This window comes from Drosophila yakuba, chromosome X (genome assembly GCF_016746365.2).
Source record: "Drosophila yakuba strain Tai18E2 chromosome X, Prin_Dyak_Tai18E2_2.1, whole genome shotgun sequence".
NCBI lineage: Eukaryota > Metazoa > Arthropoda > Insecta > Diptera > Drosophilidae > Drosophila > Drosophila yakuba.
Window position 1 is genome coordinate 23,739,758 of NC_052526.2, and position 23,302 is coordinate 23,763,059.

At 41.4% G+C, this 23,302-nt stretch overlaps 2 protein-coding genes and 1 long non-coding RNA gene across 21 annotated transcripts in view; 1 reads left to right on the forward strand and 2 right to left on the reverse strand.

Moving 5' to 3' along the window:
* The first annotated feature begins 8,531 nt into the window (after positions 1–8,531).
* LOC26536261 (unconventional myosin-VIIa) overlaps positions 8,532–23,302 on the forward strand; it is an 893,412-nt gene continuing 878,641 nt past the window's right edge. For 9 of the 19 annotated variants that reach the window (XR_005562207.2, XM_039377684.2, XM_039377686.2 and 6 more), the window contains exons 1-2: positions 8,972–9,013; positions 12,813–12,834. Coding sequence is in view for 12 of the 19 variants with exons in the window: in XM_039377684.2 (XP_039233618.1) it covers positions 8,987–9,013; positions 12,813–12,834 (49 nt within the window). In the remaining 7 variants the exon portion in view is untranslated. Of the gene's footprint in view, positions 9,014–12,553; positions 12,757–12,812; positions 12,861–23,302 lie in introns of those variants that run through there. The other 10 variants (XR_005562208.1, XM_039377698.1, XM_039377697.1 and 7 more) reach the window with 9 other exon arrangements.
* LOC122319631 lies at positions 9,388–12,647 on the reverse strand. Its single transcript, XR_006245275.1, has 2 exons — positions 12,514–12,647; positions 9,388–12,440 (listed from the first exon to the last, which is right to left on the reverse strand). It is a non-coding gene; the product is annotated as an uncharacterized LOC122319631 (long non-coding RNA).
* On the reverse strand, positions 17,112–21,441 carry LOC26534685. The gene is made up of 2 exons (XM_015189272.2): positions 18,298–21,441; positions 17,112–18,229 (listed from the first exon to the last, which is right to left on the reverse strand). The coding sequence occupies exons 1-2, from the start codon at positions 18,365–18,367 to the stop codon at positions 17,883–17,885; spliced, it is 417 nt and encodes a 138-aa protein (XP_015044758.2). The 5' UTR covers positions 18,368–21,441; the 3' UTR covers positions 17,112–17,882.

Below are 23,302 nucleotides of genomic sequence, written 5' to 3' on the forward strand. Positions count from 1 at the left end.
CATTTGTCGTGGAGAAAGCTGTCTTTCTCCTTATTATTGTGTCCTTGAACTCCTTTTTAACGGAGTCAGGTGCAACAATATCGTTTACATCAGTGAAATTTACACTGGGGCAGCTGAAATAGTGAAGCTTTTCAGCGATGCCCTGGTATTCTAGGGAGTCCTCTGCAAGATTGAGCTTTACCCCGGCTTGTGTTAACAGGTCCAAGCCTATGATAGCGTCGAACGCATTGAGAGAATTCAAAAGAAAAAATGGGGAGGTGTGCTTGAAGACTTTCATCAAGCATATGTGTTTGATTTCGGTGGAGCTGTGTATTGAGCTCACCGACAAAAGGCTGGCGACCGGCATTACATTTTTCAGCTCCTTTACGGGCCTAATGTACTTTTTTGCCGCGTCGGTATCGATTAGCATCTTTAAGGTTTTCCCAGCCAACCGTCGTTCAATGAACGGCAACTGGGAGGGACCCCTAAAAAATTCAACGAGTCGTCACTGGGAGCGTACTCATTTTCGCTGTCGATTTCCTCGACTGCAGCCCTTGCTGCCTTTTCATACTCTTCTTTGGTCTCTTTTTGCTTAGGAGCCTCTTGGACAACGTTATTAAGACGTTGTCGTCTCGGTCCTGTCAAGCGTTCTGAGGAATTTATCCTCTTAGACGCGTTCGATTCATTAGGATGATTCTGAATTTGTTCAGTGCGATGCCTGAACCTGGATGAGGATGAATCGACCTCCATAGGCTGGGGCGCTTGAGCCTGAGTGTCCTTGTTTGTTTGTCCGTTGTTTTCCTCTCGTTTCATGAAGTGGGGATTTCTGTCCTGTCCCTGTTCTTCTTTATTTGATTTCCCCTGGAAACGGCGCTTGCCGTTTGCCGCCGAATGCGGTCTTGGCGTAGGAGTTAGCAAACATGCTTCTCTCTATGCTTGCCTCTGCTTCTCTAGCTAAAGCCAGTGCAGATGGCAAATCTTTTGGTTGGGCCGGGAAGACCACAGCTCTAAGGGCCTTTTTGAGCCCTGAAATAAAAGCATGCAGGGCGTCGGCTCTGACCTCAGCGCTTTCATCGTAGTATTGCAATAATGGTAGGTCTCCTTGCCTAACCATTTCCAATCCTTGCCTCAACAGGCGTAAGGATGTTTTGTCCGAGTACGTGCAGTCTAATCTGGCCAAAATGGCATCGAAGTTCAATACCGTATTATGGGATACGAGTAAAGCTCCGGCTGCGCCACGGATTTTATTCCTTAATATGGCAACAGCCTGATAATGGGCACGGCTACCATTGAATGGTTTAAAAAGCTCGTAGGCGTATATTGCAGATTGCCTCCAGGCCGCATACTCGTCTTGGGTACCGGAGAACTCCGGTACAGACTTAATTATGTCAAGGAGAATTTCACACCTAACATCGGGGTTGACAGAGACTTTTTCATATGTTACGATTTGCGGAGCGTCCACCTGCAAACTCTGTACCCGCGCAGCTAGGGAGTTTAGTTCAATCTGAAACTGGGATTGCTGTTGCGACAATGCCTGTCTGACGGCATTGTCGATAAGAGCTTGAATCTGACTGGGGTCCATAGTATTATCTACCGGGGCACTATCTAACGTCTGCCCTACTGCTTGGCCTACTTTCTCCTCCTCCCAGCTATCCTCGCTTTCGTATTCGACCTTAATACTTCTGTAGTTATGTGCCCAACTCATTGGTTGTTGGTTGGCACACCACAAATATACTGTTGCCGAGCACAATTGATCGGCTTAGTGATGTGGCAAAAAAGAGTATACCAAAGTATGCAATAATTATTTATAGGGTATGCAACAATTATTTATTTGTTAAAAGTATGCAATGAAAATTTTTGGTTTTACAAAAGTATGCAGCACTTATTTTCTTATAAGGTATGCAATAAGAATTTGCTCTGCCGAAAATATGCAATGCTTTTGAAACTGATTTACACAAAGCACAACTATTACGTAGCCAGTTAAACGAACTCTTTCTTTTATGAGATTTCTTAAGTCGTGTCGAAGAAGAACTTAACAACCCTGTTAAATCAGTTGCTGAGTTCGAATTGCAGTTGGGCGCCAATTATGAAGTTGGGTGTTCCCGCGTTGATCCAGAGACTTCTCACGGTCGGTAGCGGTGGTTAGACGTTCGCGTCTGTAGAGTCTTCTTCTGAAGATAACATTGGAGGACTTGACTTCGCTCCCTTAGGTTTATTGACTAGCCTTGTGGCGTAGCAATGTAGATAATAAATACAATTATTATTTGCGGCTGTAAGCCGGAGCACGTTCTGATTTATTTGGATACAAAACTGAGACTTTTTTTTTTTTTTTTTTTTTTTTTAAATGCTTTGCTTTTATTTATTGAATCTTCTCATTTACGAGACTAACAATAAGTGTATCAAATCTTATACTATAACCTAACTAGGAGTCATGTAGACTGAGACAGTGGCCCTGACAAGTTATGACTGGGTTGGAAGGTCTGTACGTTGCAAGCGGGTTCGGCTGGAGAGCCGAGTCAAGACCCTTGCTAGAGGATTTGGGTGGACAGATAGTTTTTCATTGTACGACGCTTTTTGCTTGTCTATTTCATCTTTTACTGCGAGAATGCCGAGGTCCCTGTGGATGTTTTGGTTACGAATATACCATGGTGCCCCAGTGATAGTTCGCAGGATCTTTGATTGGGTTCGCTGAATGATGTCTATGTTGGTTCTGCTCGCGTTCCCCCACAGCTGGGAGCCATACGTCCAGATTGGCTTAAGAGTGGAGTTGTAGAGCAGGACCTTGTAGTCCAGGCACAAGGGCGATCGTGAGTTTATAATCCAGTGGAGGCTGCTGGCTTTCAGTTTTAGGTGCAGTTTCTTGCATTTGATATGTCTATGCCATGTTAGACGTCTGTCGAGGTGGATGCCGAGATACGTTACTTCATTAACTTGGGGGATCTGCGTGCTATTCATACAGAGCGGAGGGCAAGTTTGTCTGTTAAGGGTAAACGTTATGTGTTTACACTTTTGTTCGTTTATTTTAATACGCCAGTCAGATAGCCACTTCTCGACTACCACGAGATGGTTGGCGAGTTGGGTTGTTGCACGGACTGGGCATCTGGAGCGGCTAAGGATCGCAGTGTCGTCGGCGAAGGTGGATGTTGTTAGTCGGTCACTCGTGGGAATATCTGCTGTGTAAAGGAGGAATAGAGTTGGCCCAAGTGCGCTACCTTGAGGGACCCCAGCTTCAATAGTGTAGCTGTCGGAAATTGTTGTATTGCATCTTACTGCGAAGGCTCTATTGTAGAGGTAGGATTCAAGGAGTTTATGGGTGTACCCGGGCAAGTGTGTTTTGATTTTATGCATGAGACCTTTGAGCCAGACACGGTCGAATGCTTGAGATACGTCGAGAAATATCGCGCTGCAATATTCCCTATGCTCGAAGGCTGTGCGAATTTCTGATGTTATTCTGTTTACTTGCTCTATAGCTCCGTGTTTTTCTCTGAAGCCAAATTGATGGGCTGGAATAATGTTGTGGGCCCCCATGTATGGTATTATGCGCGTTAGAAGGCATTTTTCGAATAATTTGGACAGGCATGATAGTAAACTTATTGGTCTGTAAGATGACGGAATCGTGTGATCTTTTCCGGGCTTCGGTATCATTATAATAATTGATTTTTTCCATTTCCTTGGATAGTAGCCGAGACTTATGATTCCATTGAAGAGTTTACAGATGACCTTAATAGCACAGTACGGAAGTTCCATTATCATTTTTGTAGTTATTAGGTCACCGCCTGGAGCCTTTTTTGGTTTTAGCTCCCTGATGACTTTTTTGATCTCGTTCGGCTGAAATGTAGTTGGCGTGGATTCAGTTTCGAGGTGGATTTGCGGAGGAACATAATCCTTTGCTGCAGGGTTCGGCTGGAATACGCCTCTGAGATGTAAGGCAAATGATTCGGCTCTATCTTTGTCGCTGCGGGCCCAGCACCCTGAAGAATTCCTTATAGGGGTGACGGTTTGAATTGGAGAGCTTAGATTTGGGTGAGCCCTCCACAAGGGATGCTTTGTGCTAGTTGGCGAGAGTTTTCCAATATATTTAAGTTGTTCATTTTCAGCTTCTTGCTTCAGGGCCCGGTTTAGATTGCGGGTGGCTTCAGTAAGACGTTGCTTTGAACATGGCGATCTGCTGGTTTGCCACGCTCGTCGCAGACGCCTCTTTTCCAGAACCAGCTGTTCAATTTGCCGGTTGGTTTTGAACTTCTTAAATTCCCCATCCTTCCGTTTTGGGGTTGAGATCCTAGCTGCTGTGACGAGTACCTCTTCCAGTGCGGCGGTGGAGCAGTCGATGTCCGCTTCGATGTTTAGTTGGGGAGTTAGCTCAATGTGGGAACTCACATACTTTCTGTATTTCATCCAGTTAGTGTTGTGCGACGTCAGCATGTGGGGGTGGTCCGCAATTTCTGGGCTTTGAAGAAGGCTTATCAACAAAGGGGAGTGGTCAGATGAGAGATCCGGAAGTGCTATGGCGCTTATTAAATTGCGTGGGATGTTTTTTGTCACCGCGAAATCAATTAGATCTGGGATCTTTTTTGGGTCTGCAGGCCAATATGTGGGGCTACCAGGGGAAACGTAGTCCAGTTTATTGCTCACCTTTATAAGTGCATTATACAGTTGCCTTCCCTTGGGAGTCACGAGGCGTGATCCCCAGTGCGTGTGTTTGGCGTTGTAGTCTCCTGCGGCTATGAAGCGATCCCCCAGAGTGTTGTAGAAGTCCATGAATTGACCTTCAGAGATATTAAATCGAGGTGGGCAGTAGACAGCGGCAATGCAAAGGTTGCCGTTTCCTGAGATCACTTTTATGGACGTGGCTTGCAGGTAATTTGTTGCAAACCTTTGATGAAAGTGGTGTTTGATGCGTTCTCTGATTAAGATGCCCGTTCCGCCGTGGGCCTTGCCATCCGGATGATCTGTGCGGTAAAAGGTATAGCCTCTTATATAGAAGTTATATCTCCCTGTGAGGTGCGTTTCAACCAGCAGCATGGCGTCGATGTGATTTACGTTTAGGAATTGAGTTATTTCAAGTTTATGCCGTGAAATACCGTTGGCATTCCACATGGATATACGTAGGTTAGTCATTTATTATTTGGACTGTTGTGCTACAAGCAACTGAATTACCATGTTCTGGTTCTGAACAAGGGTTTGCATGGTTGTTTTCATGAATGACATAAGTTCCATCATACTTTGTTGCATGGTGAACATCATAGATTCCAATTTGCTTTGCGGCTGCACTGGAACCTGCTGAACATTTTCTGAGTGAGGCTGGGGCGGATTTTCCATGCCTGTTCTTAGTGCTTCGGCGTAGGAGATTCCCTTGGTTGTATCTAGCTGCCCAAAAGATGATCTGGCTGCCTTGGCGAAATGTTGTTGGTGCGTAGCTGTCGCTCGTCGCATGCGACTCTTCAGCTCCTTGTAGACCGCACAGCCTCTGTAGTTTGCCGTATGGTTTCCTCCACAGTTGCCACATTTTTTCATTTGGGGGTCTTCTTTGTTTGCGGGGCAGTTTACGGAGTTGTGGAAGTCTCCGCAGACTACGCAGACCGTCCGAAGTGTGCAGTATGTCTTGGTGTGTCCATACTCTTGGCAGTTTGTGCATTGAACAGGGCCGTTGCGTTTGTGGGGTTCTTCCACGGTGATTCTTCGATGCAGTAAGAGCTGCAGCTTGTAGATCGGGTGCACTTCGTTTTTCTTTAAGGCTTTGCTATCTGGTTCGAGCTCTACCTTGAAAAGTGGTTGCGGTTTTTTGTTTCTGTTAACAATATTGCTAGCATTTTTGGCACAGAAGCCCCTGGCCTTAAGGGCTTCCTGAATTTCGGAGGGGGTGACGTCAGGTTCTATACCTTTTAGCACAACTTGCAGTCCCTTGCTGCTTTTTAGTTGATAGGTGTAAAAGTTCTTTTTTGTGTCTTCCAGGTACTTAGACACAGCTCGGAAGTGTTCTTCGGACTTCGTTTGAACCTTTGTTTCGTGTATGTTCCCTTTAATAAGCGGAACAACATGGAAATTCTCGTCCCCGACCAGCGCAACAATTTTGTTGACCAGGGCGCTTGAACTTTTTTCCCTTATGTAAATAGGTGGGGGCTTAGGTTTCCTTTGGGTCTCCTGCCCCAACTCTGGTTGGTTGTTGTCCGCCTCTGCTAAGATGGAGAATCGGTTTTCATTGGAGCTCCTCGTTTGATCGGTGCTTTTGTTGGTTCGATTGATCTTTGGTTTATTGCCAACCGTGTTGGGTGGACTAAGCTTGCGCTTAATCTGGATGTAGCGGTCCATACCGGTCTGTATAGCTGGGCCCGCTTGTTGCTTATCGTGGCTAACTGTTTTTGTTGCCATTTTATTTTGTTGTGCGGCCTTTGGGACCGAACTCGCAGTATTGGTAGTTGGTTTAATTATTGGTGGTGAGTTTACTGCAGAAATTTTAGCACTGCTTGTTGTTGGAGCTTCATTCAGCGAAGCCGGCGGTGATGGGGTTTGGCATTGGTAACTCCATGATGCGGGAGTTGGGGTGAGCAGAGAGGGTGAGCAAGAGCTGGCTCTCTTGCTGTCGACGGTCAGTAGAGTCGAGTTGCTCTTTGTCGACTTCTGATTTTGATCTATATCTCTAGTTGAGAAATAGGAGTAGCAAGCATTCCTTGGGTTGACGGAGCTTCTACGCTCATTCTTTTGATCGCTGCTCATTTTTCGAGCTTGTATGCGTGGCACTTATTTGTTTAAATTTAATTAAATCAAATTTTGAATTTAATTTTGAAATTACGCGCCCAACGTTCGCACCTCAGCACTGGTCTTACGGTTGATGTGGCAACGCCACTCGCTCATGATCGCCCACCGAGATAAGTTGGCAGCGCTGTCAGCTGTTTTATCAGCTGCAAGAATTGCAGACTTATATATTTTGCTAACCACCTGCACGCCTAGGTTACGCGCAGAACTATGGCACAAGTCCACCGTTTGTTTTTGCAGATTTGCCGCTAACACTGTTCAGCACAACCACGTTAACACGAGATTTTCGCGCAGCGCTATCGAAAGACGTCCGCTTCCACGAATGTGTAGACTTAAATGACTGAGACTGAAGAGTTGACAAAACATAAAGCTAAGTTTACCCTAACAGCAATGCATCGCGCCACCAAGACGAGTTGGCAAAGCCGTCTCAGCATTCCTTGCAGCGTGAAGCAACACTCCGAATAAGAAGTGTCATCTTTCCGTTGCCGGACGTTCTTTGCGCAGAGCGCTGAACTCAATTCTGGCGCGTCAGCATTCTTTATATAGAGCTACTTAGTTGCTATGAATTATTATGTTATGAGTTGTTAACTTCTACGTTTTTAACCGATTATAAAAATGTAAGTACAAAACTCTGACAACAAAATAATATTGACTTCCCCACGTTGGCCGGGAAGATATACATATGCTGGATAAAAACCGCTTCCTGAATAAATTTTCCCGGTACAAAAGCTTATTTAAAGTATATATAAAGTTACAAGTAAGGGGTACTAAACTTTCTGTTTGTCCTAAAAGCTGAAAGCAATCTCTGTGTTAACAGGCCTTACATTTCCCTAAGTTCTCATTATTACATTTGTAAGTCCCAACGCAAACGGTCATGGGTTTATCTGCCCTCCACATTTATATTTGCTATTGCCCCTAAGACATATGAAAGAATCACGTTGTAAAAATGTTTGACGTTTTAACGATCTCTTATGGTTTGGAACCATGTGCTCAACTCCCAAATAAAAATTTCTCTCCCAAAATCATAATTGATAAACCACCGTGCTTTCCAAATACCATTCTTAAGGTATTTCTCGGAGAATAAGCACAAGAAAGTGGTCGTTTCAAATACTACCGTGAGTGACTATCTCAATTTCTTCATTTGATCAGGAGCCAATATAACTGTTTTCTGGCAAACTGCATGGTTTTTTTGTGAGTTTCGCCTCTTTATTGGCTTCTTTAAATGATGTTATTATCTTTTAGTCTGCTTCTAATTACCTATTAACTTACATTCATTTATAGATCTAGTCCTAGAAACTGTTTAAAAACACCCAAAAGTATTGTAAAATACCACAAACCCTGTTTAAAAGTGATTAAATTTAATTATTGTTTGTTTATTAATTATAGTTTATTTTGACTGGTTTAAATTTTTCTAACCACTAACTAAGTAAAGAAATCCAAGCATAGCATTGTTGTTTTCGATCATAAAGCGTTCTAATTTGGTATACACCAGTTTTATGACTATACGTAATTTTGAGAACTAGAATTCCCAACAATTTTTCAAAAATGTTATTTAGTTTTCGCAGTTACTGTTTACAAACTCCTCAATTTTAAGCATAATCTGATTATATTTATTAGGGGTGAGAATGACTTCTGTGATATCGAAATTTGGATTTAGAAAAATAATTCTGGGACTTACAAATGTAATAATGAGAACTTAGGGAAATGTAAGGCCTGTTAACACAGTCTTTAAATAATTACCATGTATGCGCGTATCGGGCGACATGTCGTGTTGGTATCGATTAGAAAACCCCTGAACGCAACTACAAACAACAGTAGAGCCGTATGCTAAAGCTATGTAAGAAGGAAACGGAGCTCCTATGTAAACACCCAGAACTCTAATGCAAGTCCTGAATTAACTTGGTCAGGATGTGGTTGTTATCGAACTCTCGCTAGGGGATTCGATCTAGTGTGAAAAGAACCTAAAAATATGTTACGAAAAAATCGAGTTTTCTTAACTGGGCGATTCTTTATTATTAAAGGAAATTTGATTACCATATGACCTTTGTTTACATGCACATGTCCCAATGTTTTAATGAGAATCTTAATTTCAACCTTGGTGGCACACTTTCCTGGATTGGCGGATATCCCTTGAATCCAAATTTCATTTCTGTTCTTACATAATTCCACTTCAGAGATTTCAATTATTGGAGTTCAATAAAATAATTGTATTAATAATCATTTAAAGGAGTTTTTTTTATATAAGAAGGAAGGAATGTTGGAGCGCATTCTACTTCTTAAGGTATTTACTAAGTTCATTTGATAGAGGTTTATAAGATAACCTAAATGATTTCTTAGAAGACTATCTACCAATTTGTATGTACGTTTTTAACCGATTATAAATATGTAAGTACAAAACTCTGACAACAAAATAATATTGACTTCCCCACGTTGGCCCCTACATATGCTGGATAAAAACCGCTTCCTGAATTAATTTTCCCGGTACAAAAGCTTATTTAAGTATATATAAAGTAAGGGGTAAGGGCTTAAAATTGAGCAGTTTGTAAACAGTAACTGCGAAAACTAAATAACATTTTTGAAAAATTGTGGTTGTTGCGGATTCTAGTTCTCAAAATTTAATTATTTTAAACCCGAAATTACGTATAGTCATAAAACTGGTGTATACCAAATTAGAACGCTTTATGATCGAAAACAACAATGCTATGCTTGGATTTCTTTTCCATTACTTAGTTAGTCGTTAGAAAAATTTAAACCAGTCAAAATAAACTATAATTAATAAATAAACAATAAATAAATTTAATCACTTTTAAACAGGGTTTGTGGTATTTTACAATACTTTTGGGTGTTTCTAAACAGTTTCTAGCATTTTTATGTCGTTTCTTGGCATGGAATACATTGTGTGTGGCATACACTGTACTGCCGAGGGACTAGATCTAGAAATTAATGTAAGGTAATAGGTAATTAGAAGCAGACTCAAAGATAATAACATCATTTAAAGAAGCCAATAAAGAGGCGAAACTCACAAAAAAAAAACCATGCAGTTTGCAAGAAAACCGTTATATTGGCTCCTGATTAAATGAAGAAATGGAGATAGTCACACGGTAGTATTTGAAACGACCACTTTCTTGTGCTTGGTTCAAAACCATAAAAGATCGTTAAAACGCCAAAAAATTTTACAATGTTACGATGGGAAAATTAAACGTGTTTTGTTAACATACAAGTTAACTTTCGAAGCCGTGGTTTTCAGCAAACCCAGTCGAGAAAAGAAACTGGCTGCCGAATATTTGGGGGCGTATGAAATTTCGAAAGTCATGGCCGTTACGATGTTCGAAAAGCAGCTGACGTAGCTCCCACCAACACTACCACCAGCTGTGATCACATGAAGTTACGTGCACGTAACAATGAAGATGCTTGGTCATCTGGGACAGATGAGTAATCAGGAATGGCCGAATGTAAGATGGTGAAGCATCGGAGAGTCAGCAGAAAAGCAGTAGAAAGTCAGCAGTAAAGCAGGACAATACTAGCAGAATATCAGCAGAGGATTAAGCAGTTCAACATTAACATTACAGCTGAAGAGTACATGACGAGTTATGACATTGGGGAAAAAAGAGGTGGCAACGCGGAAGCAAGAAGAAGGGAGATATCAGAAGAAGGAGGAATCAGGAGAGACAAAAAGTGACGCCGAAGCAGAAAAAGTGCAGAAAGTAAAAATAGCCAAACAATCTTGTAACATTTCCAACAATATATTAATACTTATATTTTATAATAATAAATCGAGTTGAGCATAATACCTCAGCTCACATATATATATTAAAATTATCTATTATTTGGTAGAGAAAGCAAGGTTTAAATTCCACCAAATACCTTGCTACCGTTTAGTTTTTCTGCAGTCTGTAAAATTTTTCTGTTTCAATTTGCGAGTTTCATTTTTTTTCAGTTGTCTTCTTTTATCCCTCTCGGTATTGTGCTAAAAGTATTCACTATCGCAATTTCTAATTTAACACAAGTGTTAAAAAATGATTTAATTGCGTATAAAAACGGACCAATTAAAGGCAGTATAATATGATTAAGCCTTAGAATGTTTGCAGAAACACACTTTTAGGACTTTTTACATAACATAGTTTAAATAATCGACCAAGAGAGTTTCGCGTATAATTAACATACGACAACGATAAATCGAGCGTGCTGACGATTAAGTCATGTTGTGCTATAGGGAGAAGGATACTAGATTTTTCTTCTGTGGACCATGTAGCGCCAGGTTTATTAAAATAACCTGGAACTACAAATTGGTCCCTATCGGACAGTCTTTTTGACACGGATTGGGTAGCCGACAAAAGATTTAGCTATTTTGGGAATCCAGAAGACCGCGGAATATAAGAGCACGTCATGTAAGCAAAAGAATAGGAAGACAGCTTTACGCATATGATATCTAAGTTGCTCATCAAAAATTACCTCCTCTAACCTCAATTAAGACAATTAAGACGCATCCACGGAGTAAGTATATCAGCCTTTAACCAAGGGTCTGTAAACACAATGATATGGGATGCTAAGGATAGGCTATCAGAATTCTATTATGTTAGCTTGATGCGCAAGCCTCTTGCATTTTCATAAGAATTTTTTTGGCTTTAGTCGGTGAACTTGACTATACCATTCTTTCTTGTTGATCTCAGCTTCGAACTTCTTAGCCACTAAACTGTCCCTCCAAAAATCAAATCAAAAATCAAAAGGATAAAAATAGCTTATTAGGATGAAAGATTAAATGTCTCCAGCGTAAGAAAAGTTAACATTTTAAAAGTTAAAATTTCGGCTTTTGTTTTTTCTTATATAGAAGACAATACATAAGTTAAAGTTTGATCGGAAGAAAGCCGAGAAACGAAAATTTGTTTCTTATGTGAAACCACCGGGAGCAGTGCCCACTTGTACTCATTTTTCCTTTGTGGTGGTAATCTTTAGCAATCCTAGTTTGGACTCCCTCCACATACAAATGCTTGGATTTTTCCGTATCTGTTTTTAGTTACCGATCTTAGGATCTTTGGGATTTGCTGCGATCAACAACTGAACAGCGCTCTTAGGCAGCATACCACCAGCGGATTTCTTGCGCGGAAAGGAGCTTATCAGCTCGATGAAAACTATTTTTAGCCACGCCAAAACTGCTGATCAGTCCTTTCAAGCCACCTTTAGTTTGGCGCATAAACTTTTTCATCTCGTTTGCAATACCTAGGGAAGCATCACAACAGTATTTTGGATTTGGGGTCTTAGCTAGGTCATCACTTGTTCGGCCGCACTTAGGTGCATCATTTTCTCTCACAACCAAGTAGTCAGTTGCCTGTTCAGCTCTTATTTCCTGACGGCATTTGTTTTGGATAGATACAGATAGAGTCATTAATGAATCTATTAAAACCACCGCTGGTTTTGGCAATAGCAAATATAAATGTGGAGGGCAGATAAACCCATGACCGTTTGCGTTGATGTCTTTAAATAAATACCATGTATGCGCGTATCGGGCGACATGTCGTGTTGGTATCGATTAGAAAACCCCTGAACGCAGCTACAAATCAACAGTAGAGCCGTATGCTAAAGCTATGTAAGAAGGAAACGGAGCTCCTATGTAAACACCCAGAACTCTAATGCAAGTCCTGAATTAACTTGGTCAGGATGTGGTTGTTATCGAACTCTCGCTAGGGGATTCGATCTAGTGTGAAAAGAACCTAAAAATATGTTACGAAAAAATCGAGTTTTCTTAACTGGGCGATTCTTTATTATTAAAGGAAATTTGCTTACCATATGACCTTTGTATACATGCACATGTCCCAATGTTTTAATGTGAATCTTAATTTCAACCTTAGTGGCACACTTTCCTGGATTGGCGGATATCCCTTACATCCGAATTTCATTTCTGTTCTTACATAATTCCACTTCAGAGATTTCAATTATTGGAGTTCAATAAAATAATTGTATTAATAATCATTTAAAGGAGTTTTTTTTATATAAGAAGGACGGTTGGAGCGCATTCTACTTCTTAAGGTATTTACTAAGTTCATTTGATAGAGGTTTATAAGATAACCGAAATGATTTCTTAGAAGGCGATCTACCAATTCGTATGTACGTTTTTAACCGAATATAAATATGTAAGTACAAAACTCTGACAACAAAATAATATTGACTTCCCCACGTTGGCCGGGAAGATATACATATGCTGGATAAAAACCGCTTCCTGAATTAATTTTCCCGGTACAAAAGCTTATTTAAAGTATATATAAAGTTACGAGTAAGGGGTACTAAAATTTCTGTTTGTCCTAAAAGCTGAAAGCAATCACTGTGTAAACAGGCCTTAAATTACCTTAAGTTCTCATTATTACATATTTAAGTCCCAGAATTATTTTTCTAAATCCAAATTTCGATATCACAGAAGTCATTCTCACCCCTAATAAATATAATCAGTTTATGCTTAAAATTGAGCAGTTTGTAAACAGTAACTGCGAAAACTAAATAACATATTTGAAAAATTGTTGAGAATTCTAGTTCTCAAAATTTAATGATTTTAAAAAATATTGAAAATTGACCGAATAGCAGCAATTCTTCGCAGGCGCCTCAGAAAAAATACATTTTGCGGTGCACGTCATACCTCAGCACTGGATAATCTGATATGAAATACCCAAAGTTTTTCCATCAATTTTTATGTCCCTCTAGGTATCCCTGTCGAGTTTTTCCATTTATTATAATTTTTGAACTTTTTACAAAACTTGAAAGTGAAAATACCGAATTTTGGCCAAAGTTCATGACTATTGTTGTTAATAATAAAAAAATTAAAATCAAAAACGAAAAAATCTCGACAGGGTTACCTCATAAATTATGTAAGGAAATACTGTAAAAAATTTGAGAACGATCGGTTGAATAGATTTTGAGATACAGAGTGCACCGACTCAAAAAACATCGATTTGAGAAAAACGTGTTTAAAGTTTTTGTTGCTGTCTTCCCCGCTGAGGGATTACTCAGGTAGTCGTTCGAGACCCGCCTACTTCCAAAGCTATATCTTTGTGAGTTTTGCTCCGATTGACTTCCTATTTACAGATAACAATCTTGAGTTACTATACTTTCATAATATGCAATTAAAAAAAATCACTTTTTTTGAACCCTCAAAACCCTACCCCCCCTTTAACATACTGGTTAACTTTCCAAGCAGTTTTATCAGCAAACCCAGTCGAGTGTCATTGTGTGGCCCTTATAATCTAATTGAAAATTTTTGAAGTGACGCGATAAGAAAAGTCTTGGAAAAAAGACCACTATAACTTTTGTCCTAGAACCATATTCCCGTGAAGAGATGCCAGAACTTAGTTGATTAAATGAAAAGTTCTGTGCGTCCTTTATATAGGGCTTTATTATAGTTTTAGTTATTCAACCTTTAAACGATTTTTTTTTGGCTGTGATGTCATTTCACATATCACATTGAGACAGACGGACGGACAGACGGACATGGCCAAATCGACTCGACTATTGATCCTGATCAAGAATATATATACTTTATATGGTTGGAAACGCTTCCTTCTGCCTGTTACATACTTTTCAACGAATCTAGTATACCCTTTTACTCTACGAGTAACGGGTATAAAAATTACCAATGTATATTAAATAGCTTACAAAATATTCATTTATCTCAACAAAAGGTCGAATTACCCATAGTTCACCGCGATCGGACTTTGTGCTTTGCTCTTTTTGACTGGATGACCTGGATTCAGACAATTAATGCACAACCGATTGTGTTTGGTGAAATCGAACCGTTGCATAACTGACAGAGCCATGACAGGTTGACAACTGCCTAAACTATGATTTGTTGCTGAGCAATATCGACATTTTTGTTCAGGTTTGCGATAAGTTTGTGTGCATAAGAAAACGATTTGGAATATCCCTTAGTGGAACCTAGGTTAGGCTTCCTTTTACTTTTGGTTGACTCCTTAGCAGCTAAATGTTGGTGTCTCCGAATCAACTGAATTGCACAATCGGACCATGACGGAATTTTAAAGTGTGACTTACCTTGGACATTGCGATATTTATTTCCATTTTACTACTCAATGACTGTACCGATCTATACAGAGCCAATATTTCATCGATAACAGACATGAAACCTGATGCAGAGGGTTTTGAGTCTTGAGAGAGGTCAAACAATTGAGAAATTGTGTCGAAAAAGATCCAGCAGTTATTGTCGTACACATTTTTCAGACTTGCCAATGCCTTTAAATAATTCAAGTCCGAAATTTAAACAGTTTCTAATGCATCATCTGTAAGACATGTTAGCAAATGGTTGAATTTTTGTATATATGTTAGAGACAGGTCGTAGTGCACTAAGCTCTCAAAAAAACTTATAACATTTTTGTTGTTGGAATGTTTTCCACTAAATTTGGACAAAATTATTTTTGGTAAATGGAACGAATGACGAAAATCACTGATTTCTCCTTTGACTCAGTCTCTGATGCCCGACTCCTCTCATTGGGGACCGCTCGTAAATCAAAACCCTTTTAAGCAAGTCGATGTCGGCCAGGATATCCATCACTTGTTTGGGGTGGCTGCAATTACGCCCGCGGGAGTTATTTCACTTAAAGAAGTTACAAAAAGAAAATAATTAAGTGAGGCCCACGAAAATTGTGAGATAAAGTCTAATAAATAAAATTGCATTATCTCCCACAATATTTTAAAATATGCGAAATTTGTCTTATTTCTGTTAAGAAGAAGCGGTATTACAGTTATTCGGTGTTTTGCATTGAATACATACTGATATTCGTCTCTGCTTTGAATTGATGTTCATAACAGTTTGAGCAGTTTAAAATTCATCTTAAACTGAGTTGCACGTGATCGATCAGCAAAACAAAACATTTTCTTTCGTTGCTGGTTTTCGAAAGACCTTAACATTATTATTTTTGACTGATAAAGTTATTTAAGTTAAAAAATGTAATAAAAAGTGGTACACGTTTTATATGTTATATAGAAAAGTGTGGTGTGACAAACAATGTATGCAACCATCATAACCATGCACCACCAAAAGTCCTTATTAAGCTTTTCAATGACGTCAAATCCCAATGTGAAGTAAAAAGCCTAAAAAGAGACAGTGTAAAGAAATATTTGACAAAGCATGCCAGAATTCTAGAGAAGCTTCATCTTCGGTGCAGTTCCCTAAAGTTTGAAGGCAACTTTATAATATTAGAAAAGAGAAAATGCCTAATAATCCAACAACACCTGTCGATACCAAAGAGTTTTTTGTCAATAAGATTTATCTGTCTAAACTCTCTTTCTACAGGTTCAGAGTCTCCACACTCTCTTTACCCAGGTTCAGAGTCTCCAAACTATCTATCTTCAGGTTCAGAGTCTCCAAACTCTCTCCTCGGTTTCGCACTGCCGTTACTACGCGTTGCCTTGTTGCGTAACTGGCAACGTCAGGCCCTCCTCATGCAATCTTCATCTCCATTTGTGCGGAGTTTTAACTCCTCACATCTCCCCCTTTCTTTGATCCCGTCGACGCTCACAGCTCTATCCCGAGTTCCACAGCGCCGATCTCCTTTCAGTATATTCCTCGTTTCTCCTGTACCGCCCCTCCTGGTGATTGTATTGCTTCTCCGTGTCCTGGTTACTTGTGGCATGCCCCCGTTGACTCCGGCTTCGGCCTGACGCTGATACGGTCGCCTCTGCTGCTTGTATTTGGGATACGTTAAGTGTGCCTGTGCCTGACGTTAGTCGGGAGATACTGATGTCCGCGTGGAGGAAACAGTATTCCTTGCCTCCTTGCTCGTTGGCATGGCCCCGTTGACCCTCGCCTTAGCCTGACGCTGGAACGGGTGTCCGTTGTCCGTCCGTTCTCGGGTCCTGCCATTTCTCCATACCGACAGTGGTGGTCTCACCATTCCCCGGTGGTGGGGCTGTTGAATCTGGCGGTTGCCAGACGAATAAACAGTCGTCTTCAGGCATGTTCTTGGGACGCAGTATTCCGGTATGGCTCCGGCCTTGGCCTGACGCTGCAACGAATGACTGGCCCCGTTCATTCTCGGGTACAGTTGGCTCTAAAGCATGCTTTCCCCATTCCCTTCCGACGGATCCACAGCCACGTTTTTTTTTTTTTTCTTACGCGAGTCCCACGACTACACCTCCCGCTCAACCAACCGAGGGAGGTTGCCGTGTATCGTACGGCTCGCATCGCTGGAAGATAGACGCGGTATAGAAGACAGTAAATAACGAGGAAATATATATATACTAGTAAGATCTAAGAATTTGTTAAATACGTTATTATTGATCGCTTGAAGAACGGCAGAGAGTCAGAATTAGAAATAATAGGATAGAATCTATTATAGTCAGAACAGAATACTCTGTAGGGATCGTGCCAATCATAATTAGATCTACATTGATTTAAAATTTACGGTACGTAATTTCTAGAAAATCTGCTTGGAACAGTGACGTTTAGCCGAGTATCTAAGTCGGGACTATCAACGAATAAGGTTAAAAATAAAGACTGTTCCAAACATCGTTTTACGGTTAGCTAAGGAGGGTTAGGTTAGGTTGGGTCGGAAGGCCCTCACGGTGCCGCGCATAGGCCAATATGGGCGGTAGCTGTCCGAATGTTTCTTTATGAACCTAGAGAATGTTTACGCGGTTTTCGAAATCTTTTAGTATCGAGGTATTTTTCGCGAAGGCAAGTAGTTCGCCTGGCTTCTTCCTGGAGGCATCTTCTAGCGATGCCAGAACAGGTGCGCCTAAGTAGTTTATTCTTGTCCTTGCGAGGGCCGGACACTTGCAAATGAGATGCTCCAAGGTTTCGATTGTCTCGAATTCATCATACTTCCGCCTGAAATATGCGAAAGCCTCATTTCAGGGTTTGTACAGTATATGTCCTCTCCAACTCTTCCTTCCATCTTGGAGCCGTCCGTGCATATATTAAGATGTTGAGCATGGTCCCGACCTGTTTTCCAGTCGTCTGGTCCCAATGTTGTTGTTCTTACATCCGGGCACGTTCTGGTGACCATGTAGTCAGATATGCTGCTCATGTCTCGACCAATCGAACTATGCCCGAGTTTTTGTAGAGACATATTCCCTGATGCAACTAGGCGTTGTGCAGCCTTTCCTGCAATCAATTGAGCGTGGATGTCTAGGGGATCAACTCCAATTATAGTTTATAGTCTCAAAGACTCTCCCTTCTGAAACCATAGTACTTTGTCCCTTACGAGTGTTAGGTCTAGCACGTTCGAGGAGGTGGGGCCTACAAAGGTGTGCACTTCCCCCACGTTAGCTATGCATAGGTTAGTTGATAGTGAAAAGTTTAGGAGTGACTCACCTCTGTCGTTGATGTCGGGGCTCCCCCATACGCAGTGATGCGCGTTGGCGTCTGCACCCACGATCAGTTGTTGGTCGTTTGGGCTGGCTTCCACCATGCTCCTGAGTTCCTCCGGTGGGGCCGTTCTGTCGTGTGCCATGTAGCAGGAAGCTACCAAAAGGCGATTCCTCTCGCTCTCCATCCGTGCTGTAATGAGACATAAGGTTAGCATGCAGGCCCTTCCGCACAAGTACGGCGGCTCTGTTTCTGCTTACCGATGGTGTGTAGATGAGGTTGTAATTGGAGGACTTTACTCCGGCGACGGCATTGACCGAGGCAATCCATGGCTCTTGGACCAAAGCTATGTCGGCGGACCCTTGCTCCAGGGCGATGAGGAGCTCCGCCGACGCGACCTTGCTTTAATGAAGACTGAGCTGCAGCACCCTCAGTAGCATGGGTACTGAGCTCATCTCCATTCGACGGGTTGACTGAAAACGTCAGGTCTCAGTCTTCATCATCCGTCTCGCCTAACGAGAGTATGGCTTCTTCGCTTTCTGGGGGGGAGGGCTTGCCTCCTTCGGCACGCGTCGCCGCTTGCTCCCCGGTGCGTCCTTATTGGCGCTCTCGGTTGAACGTTGCCTCTTCTTGGCAAGCGACTCCTCCACCCTGTTGGCGAATACGCCCGTTGATGCCATGCTGGGGAGGTTGGCGAAATGCAGCCTACCCCCTGCGACCCTTTGCTCGGCCCAGGTAAGCTTCTCCTTCTCCTGTGGGGATAGGGCGGCTTTTTCCTTGAGCCTACTCAGGATGCGAAGGGCGGCCTTATATTGCGCCTTTGCCTTCATTCCCTCGCTTGAACGCTTCGGCCCGTCCCTGCGCGGGGAGCTGGTGCCTCGTTTCGGCGAGCGGAGGAGGATTTCTCCTCTTCTTTGGAGAGCTGCACGCTCTCCAGGTCCGAGTCTGTATCGACTGGGGCACCTGAGCGGCTTAGCCTCCCTTAAGTCGTTGTTGTTGTGGCAGTAGCGTTACAACTGACATGACCTGCTCCCGTCAAATCAGAGGTGTTACCGCTGGCGACACGCATAGGGGGTTGCTCCCCTCCGTGCCCGCCGGTGGTAGCAGTCACATTTGGGCTGACATCCCAGCCCGGGTTGAGTGCTTTTGGTTGTCCTTTAGCAGAGAACACTTGGTTGATTTTCCGGGGAACCACCCACTTGCGTTTTATGCCTAACCGCCAGGCACCTCCGCCCATGGCAAATGGTTCATTTCCTCCTGCTTTCGAGCGTAAGGAATTGAACCATTGCCTTAGCTAGACACTGCATTACCGCGGACGGAGCAAGTAGCAATGCATTACCTATTGTCCGGGATAATGCAGTGCCCATTGCCCAGCCGGCGCCCTCGTGGAGGGTTCAGATGGAGGATTTTTGCCGGTGAGCATAATTCTGTACAATAACATTACATTTTCTGATAAGATCGGCAACATTTGATGAAACGGAAGATGATCCCGAATGTTATTTAGTTCATCTCTTAATTGCTTAGGAATTACTAATATGGAGCTGATGGTCCTATGGCGATTCTTGAGGACTTATTTATGATGTTGGCCATTTCTTTCCCATATTTGGAAAAATCCCACCAAATACTGAGTTTGGATACGTTTCCGACTATGTTAAATGGCACTGTCGGAAATGGGGAGGTAAATTTATTTATTATAGTCGATTTCTAGGGAAATAAAAACAGTTATTTCTAAATCCATATAATACTATTTATAGTAATGCCTGAGGTAAGGTGCAATATTTTCATTAGGTATTTTTCCAAGGATCTTGTAAGTCAAATCACCGCTGACGTCGTAGATTGTGCAAGTGATGCCGGTCGGTGATCAAGAAACCAAACATTTTCTTTCTCGGGAGACTTTTCTATCGTTGATGAACTAAAATATTTGCGAAGATAACCCTGTCAAACATGCCCCTGTTAGGATTTTCACAAACAATTTTTTTGTAATTGCTGTCAAAAAGAGTCTAAAAATTCTTTGTTTTTAAAATCTTTAGTTTATATAGAACAATTTTCTATGCTCCTTAAAATTCACGCCCGTTTACTAGTTTTCTTATTATTACTGACACAATTTTGAAAAACATAATTGCGTTTCAAGGGGGATGTCAAGAAAAGAGTGTCTGGTCAGACACTTCCGGAAGGCATCTCTTCCACAATTTGGAGAATTAGCCATATTCAGCCATATAAATGCAAAAAATGCTGTACTATGGGTTTAACTGCCTTTACGTTATACAAAGACGCTGGGATTGGTAAAATCTTACTTTTGAAATTTTAACGACTACGAGACTACGCCCAAAGGATGTGACACAAATCTAGTAATTATGAGAAACTTCTACAAGTCTTTGATGGGGTCCCCAAGCTGCTAAATATATGCCAAAGTTGGTGGTACTAAAAGCTGATGAAATTAATAGTTCTGAAAAATGAATTAGCAAATCAGTCTAACTTAATTTCTTATGGACTCTGCGTTTAGCACGGCGTTATGTGTAGCAGACTTGCGATATGTCTATGACGAAACGATTAATTATGTTATCTATGTCAGACCCTTTACACTTTTTTGGGATAGACGAAAGACATTAGAATAAAACAAGAGAGAACGCTATAGTCGAGTTCCCCGACTATCTGATACCCGTTACTCAGCTAGTGGGAGTGCGACTAGAGTCTTCAACACTGACAGTTTTTGGCTGTTTGTGGGCGTTAGAATGGACGTGGCAAAAAGTTGTTTGGCAAATCGATAGAAATTTACAATACTAATACAAAAATGAACATTTTTCTACATTCATCTAAACACTATCTCGGTCCCTCTTTGGTAACGATTGGGAGACTTCGTGAAAACTGATGGACCTGCATGGCCACCACAAAGGCCATACTCCTAGAGTTGTCTAAAGATTTGTCTTCGGATGCTGCCATGAAATCTTAGGAATTTCGTTGCCAAAGAGGATTTCTAAACAGAATTAGATGCGATCAAGGAACGAACTTTGTCGGCGCCAGTAAAGAGCAATGGATACCGGTGCACTGTGGTCTGGTCCATAGGCCAAAAATAAAAAAATGAAAGTAAAAACATTGGCTAGAATTGAGTCAACCCTAACTCAGAATTGATCAAGCTACTAAAATCTAGGTTTGGTTTTGCTTTATTCTAACTATTCTCTTTAAGAATGAGTGCGAAACATAAAAGCTTGGCAGCGTGCGCAACTTGCAAGTGACGGTCGCAATTAAAATATTATTACGCGTTAATAAGAAAGTGTTTTTCAAATGGAATAATTTAATTTTACAAACAAAGGTATTTACTGTAATTTTTCAAAAGTGTGGGCGTGGCAGTCTTGGGCGGTTTGTGGGCGTTAGAGTGGGCGTGGCAACAGGAATCGACAAACTTGCGCTGCGTATATTACTCTGGAGTCTGTATGCTTAGTCTCAACTTTCTAGCTTTTGTAGTTCCTGAGATCTCAGCGTTCATATGGACGGACAGACAGACGGACGGACACGGCCAGATCGACTCGGCTATTGATCCTGATCAAGAATATATATACTTTATATGGTCGGAAATGCTTTCTTCCGCCTGTTACATACTTTTCAACAAATCTAGTATACCCTTTTACTCTATGAGTAACGGGTATAAAAACGGTAATTTTGAAAATTGCGGATTTGTGCCCAACTTAAAGAAGTTATTAAAAAGATTAATGAAAACAAATCATCAGGTATCGAAACGACTCCAACTAAATTCCTTTGAGCCGATACTTAAAAAATATTTTGAACTTTATTGGGATCAGTTGTTCTTGAGTTTAAAGGAATAACGTAACCGAATAACGCCGACTAACGTAACCGAAGCAAAGTCACCTCCAATCAAGACAAGTACTTTCCATGGTAATGTTCTTATTTAAACCTTTTTGATTTCCAGCGCCTTTTCTTTTAAAGGCAAACATCTTGATATGTCAATACCATGTGGGGTGAGGTTATTTCTGAGAGTCTTCAATAAGTTTAAGAAATGCATCCCAGGAATGAAAAATGACATTCTCCCACACAAATGTCTTCATAAGCAGATCCGAGTATTAAGACTGCAGGACCGCTTCGATTGGGCATTACCTCCTTAAGCTATACAATAAAAATTATTATAAAAATCAGTCCCACTCGATTCATTATGGACTACGTCTGAATTAGATGACCTTGTATTCGTCGTTTAGCTAAAATTAAGTCCAACTGTCAGTTATGCGAAAACCTGCATGCAATGCCGAAAACACCTATGATGAGACAGCTACCTATGAATAGGATTGGGGCCTATGTTAGACCCTTTACATATTCTGGGTTAGGCAAAAGACATTAGAATAATGCTCACTCTCCGTTCGCGGGAAGTTCAGAGTGAAAAAATCTACAATTTGTACGAACCGGTTTGTGTTAGTGAAAAACGTAAGTGTCCAAGTTACGGGGCTTGTACTGTCACCCGCTCTCCGCTCCCTCTTACGCTCTCTCGCTCTTCACCACAGAGTCTCCAAGGAGTCTCCGCTGCGCTTGGGAGAGCCTAGCTAATTAGAATAAGCTTCAGTGTAAAAACTATTACTAACAAATAAACATACGCCCGGTCGCGCCCGCGCAATTAAGAAAAGTCAAGTGTTTGCCCTTTCGAGTGTTTTCTATTTCAGCCGATTTGGAAAATCCCAGGACAGAAACCCCCATCACACCCAATAGTAAGCAAGAAAGTGTGTAAGTGTGCATACTTGTGCAAGCAGACTATTTTTGGCCCGAAATCAGGAGCTTTATGTAATAGGGTCAAATAGTCACAAAATACATTTAATACAATACAATAAATATAAAAATATTTAAGAATCATTGCCTTCAAATAGTTTTCCCACCTCACAAGCTGAATATATTCATATATTCGGCTATTACTATTTCTATGCTGAATTGAATAAATAACATGTTAAGCCAATGCAAAAGTATAGTGATTAACATGGTGGCAATCAATCGAAAATACTATACATTTTAAGTTATAAACTTCTAAAATGCGGGGCATATTTGGTCAAATTTACAATACATAAACATACGTGTGCACACATACGGTCGATGTCTCTTTACAAGTCCTGGCCTTAGATCGCTCTCTCTCTCTCCGTCTTCGAGACAGCCTTGAGCCAGGTCTAGAGCCAGCACATAAAATTCGTTTGCAAAAATATCGTAGGACGGTTGTTATTCTTAATGTCTTTAGTTACACTATCACGGGCCCCCCACAGCGCCTCCAGGATTTTG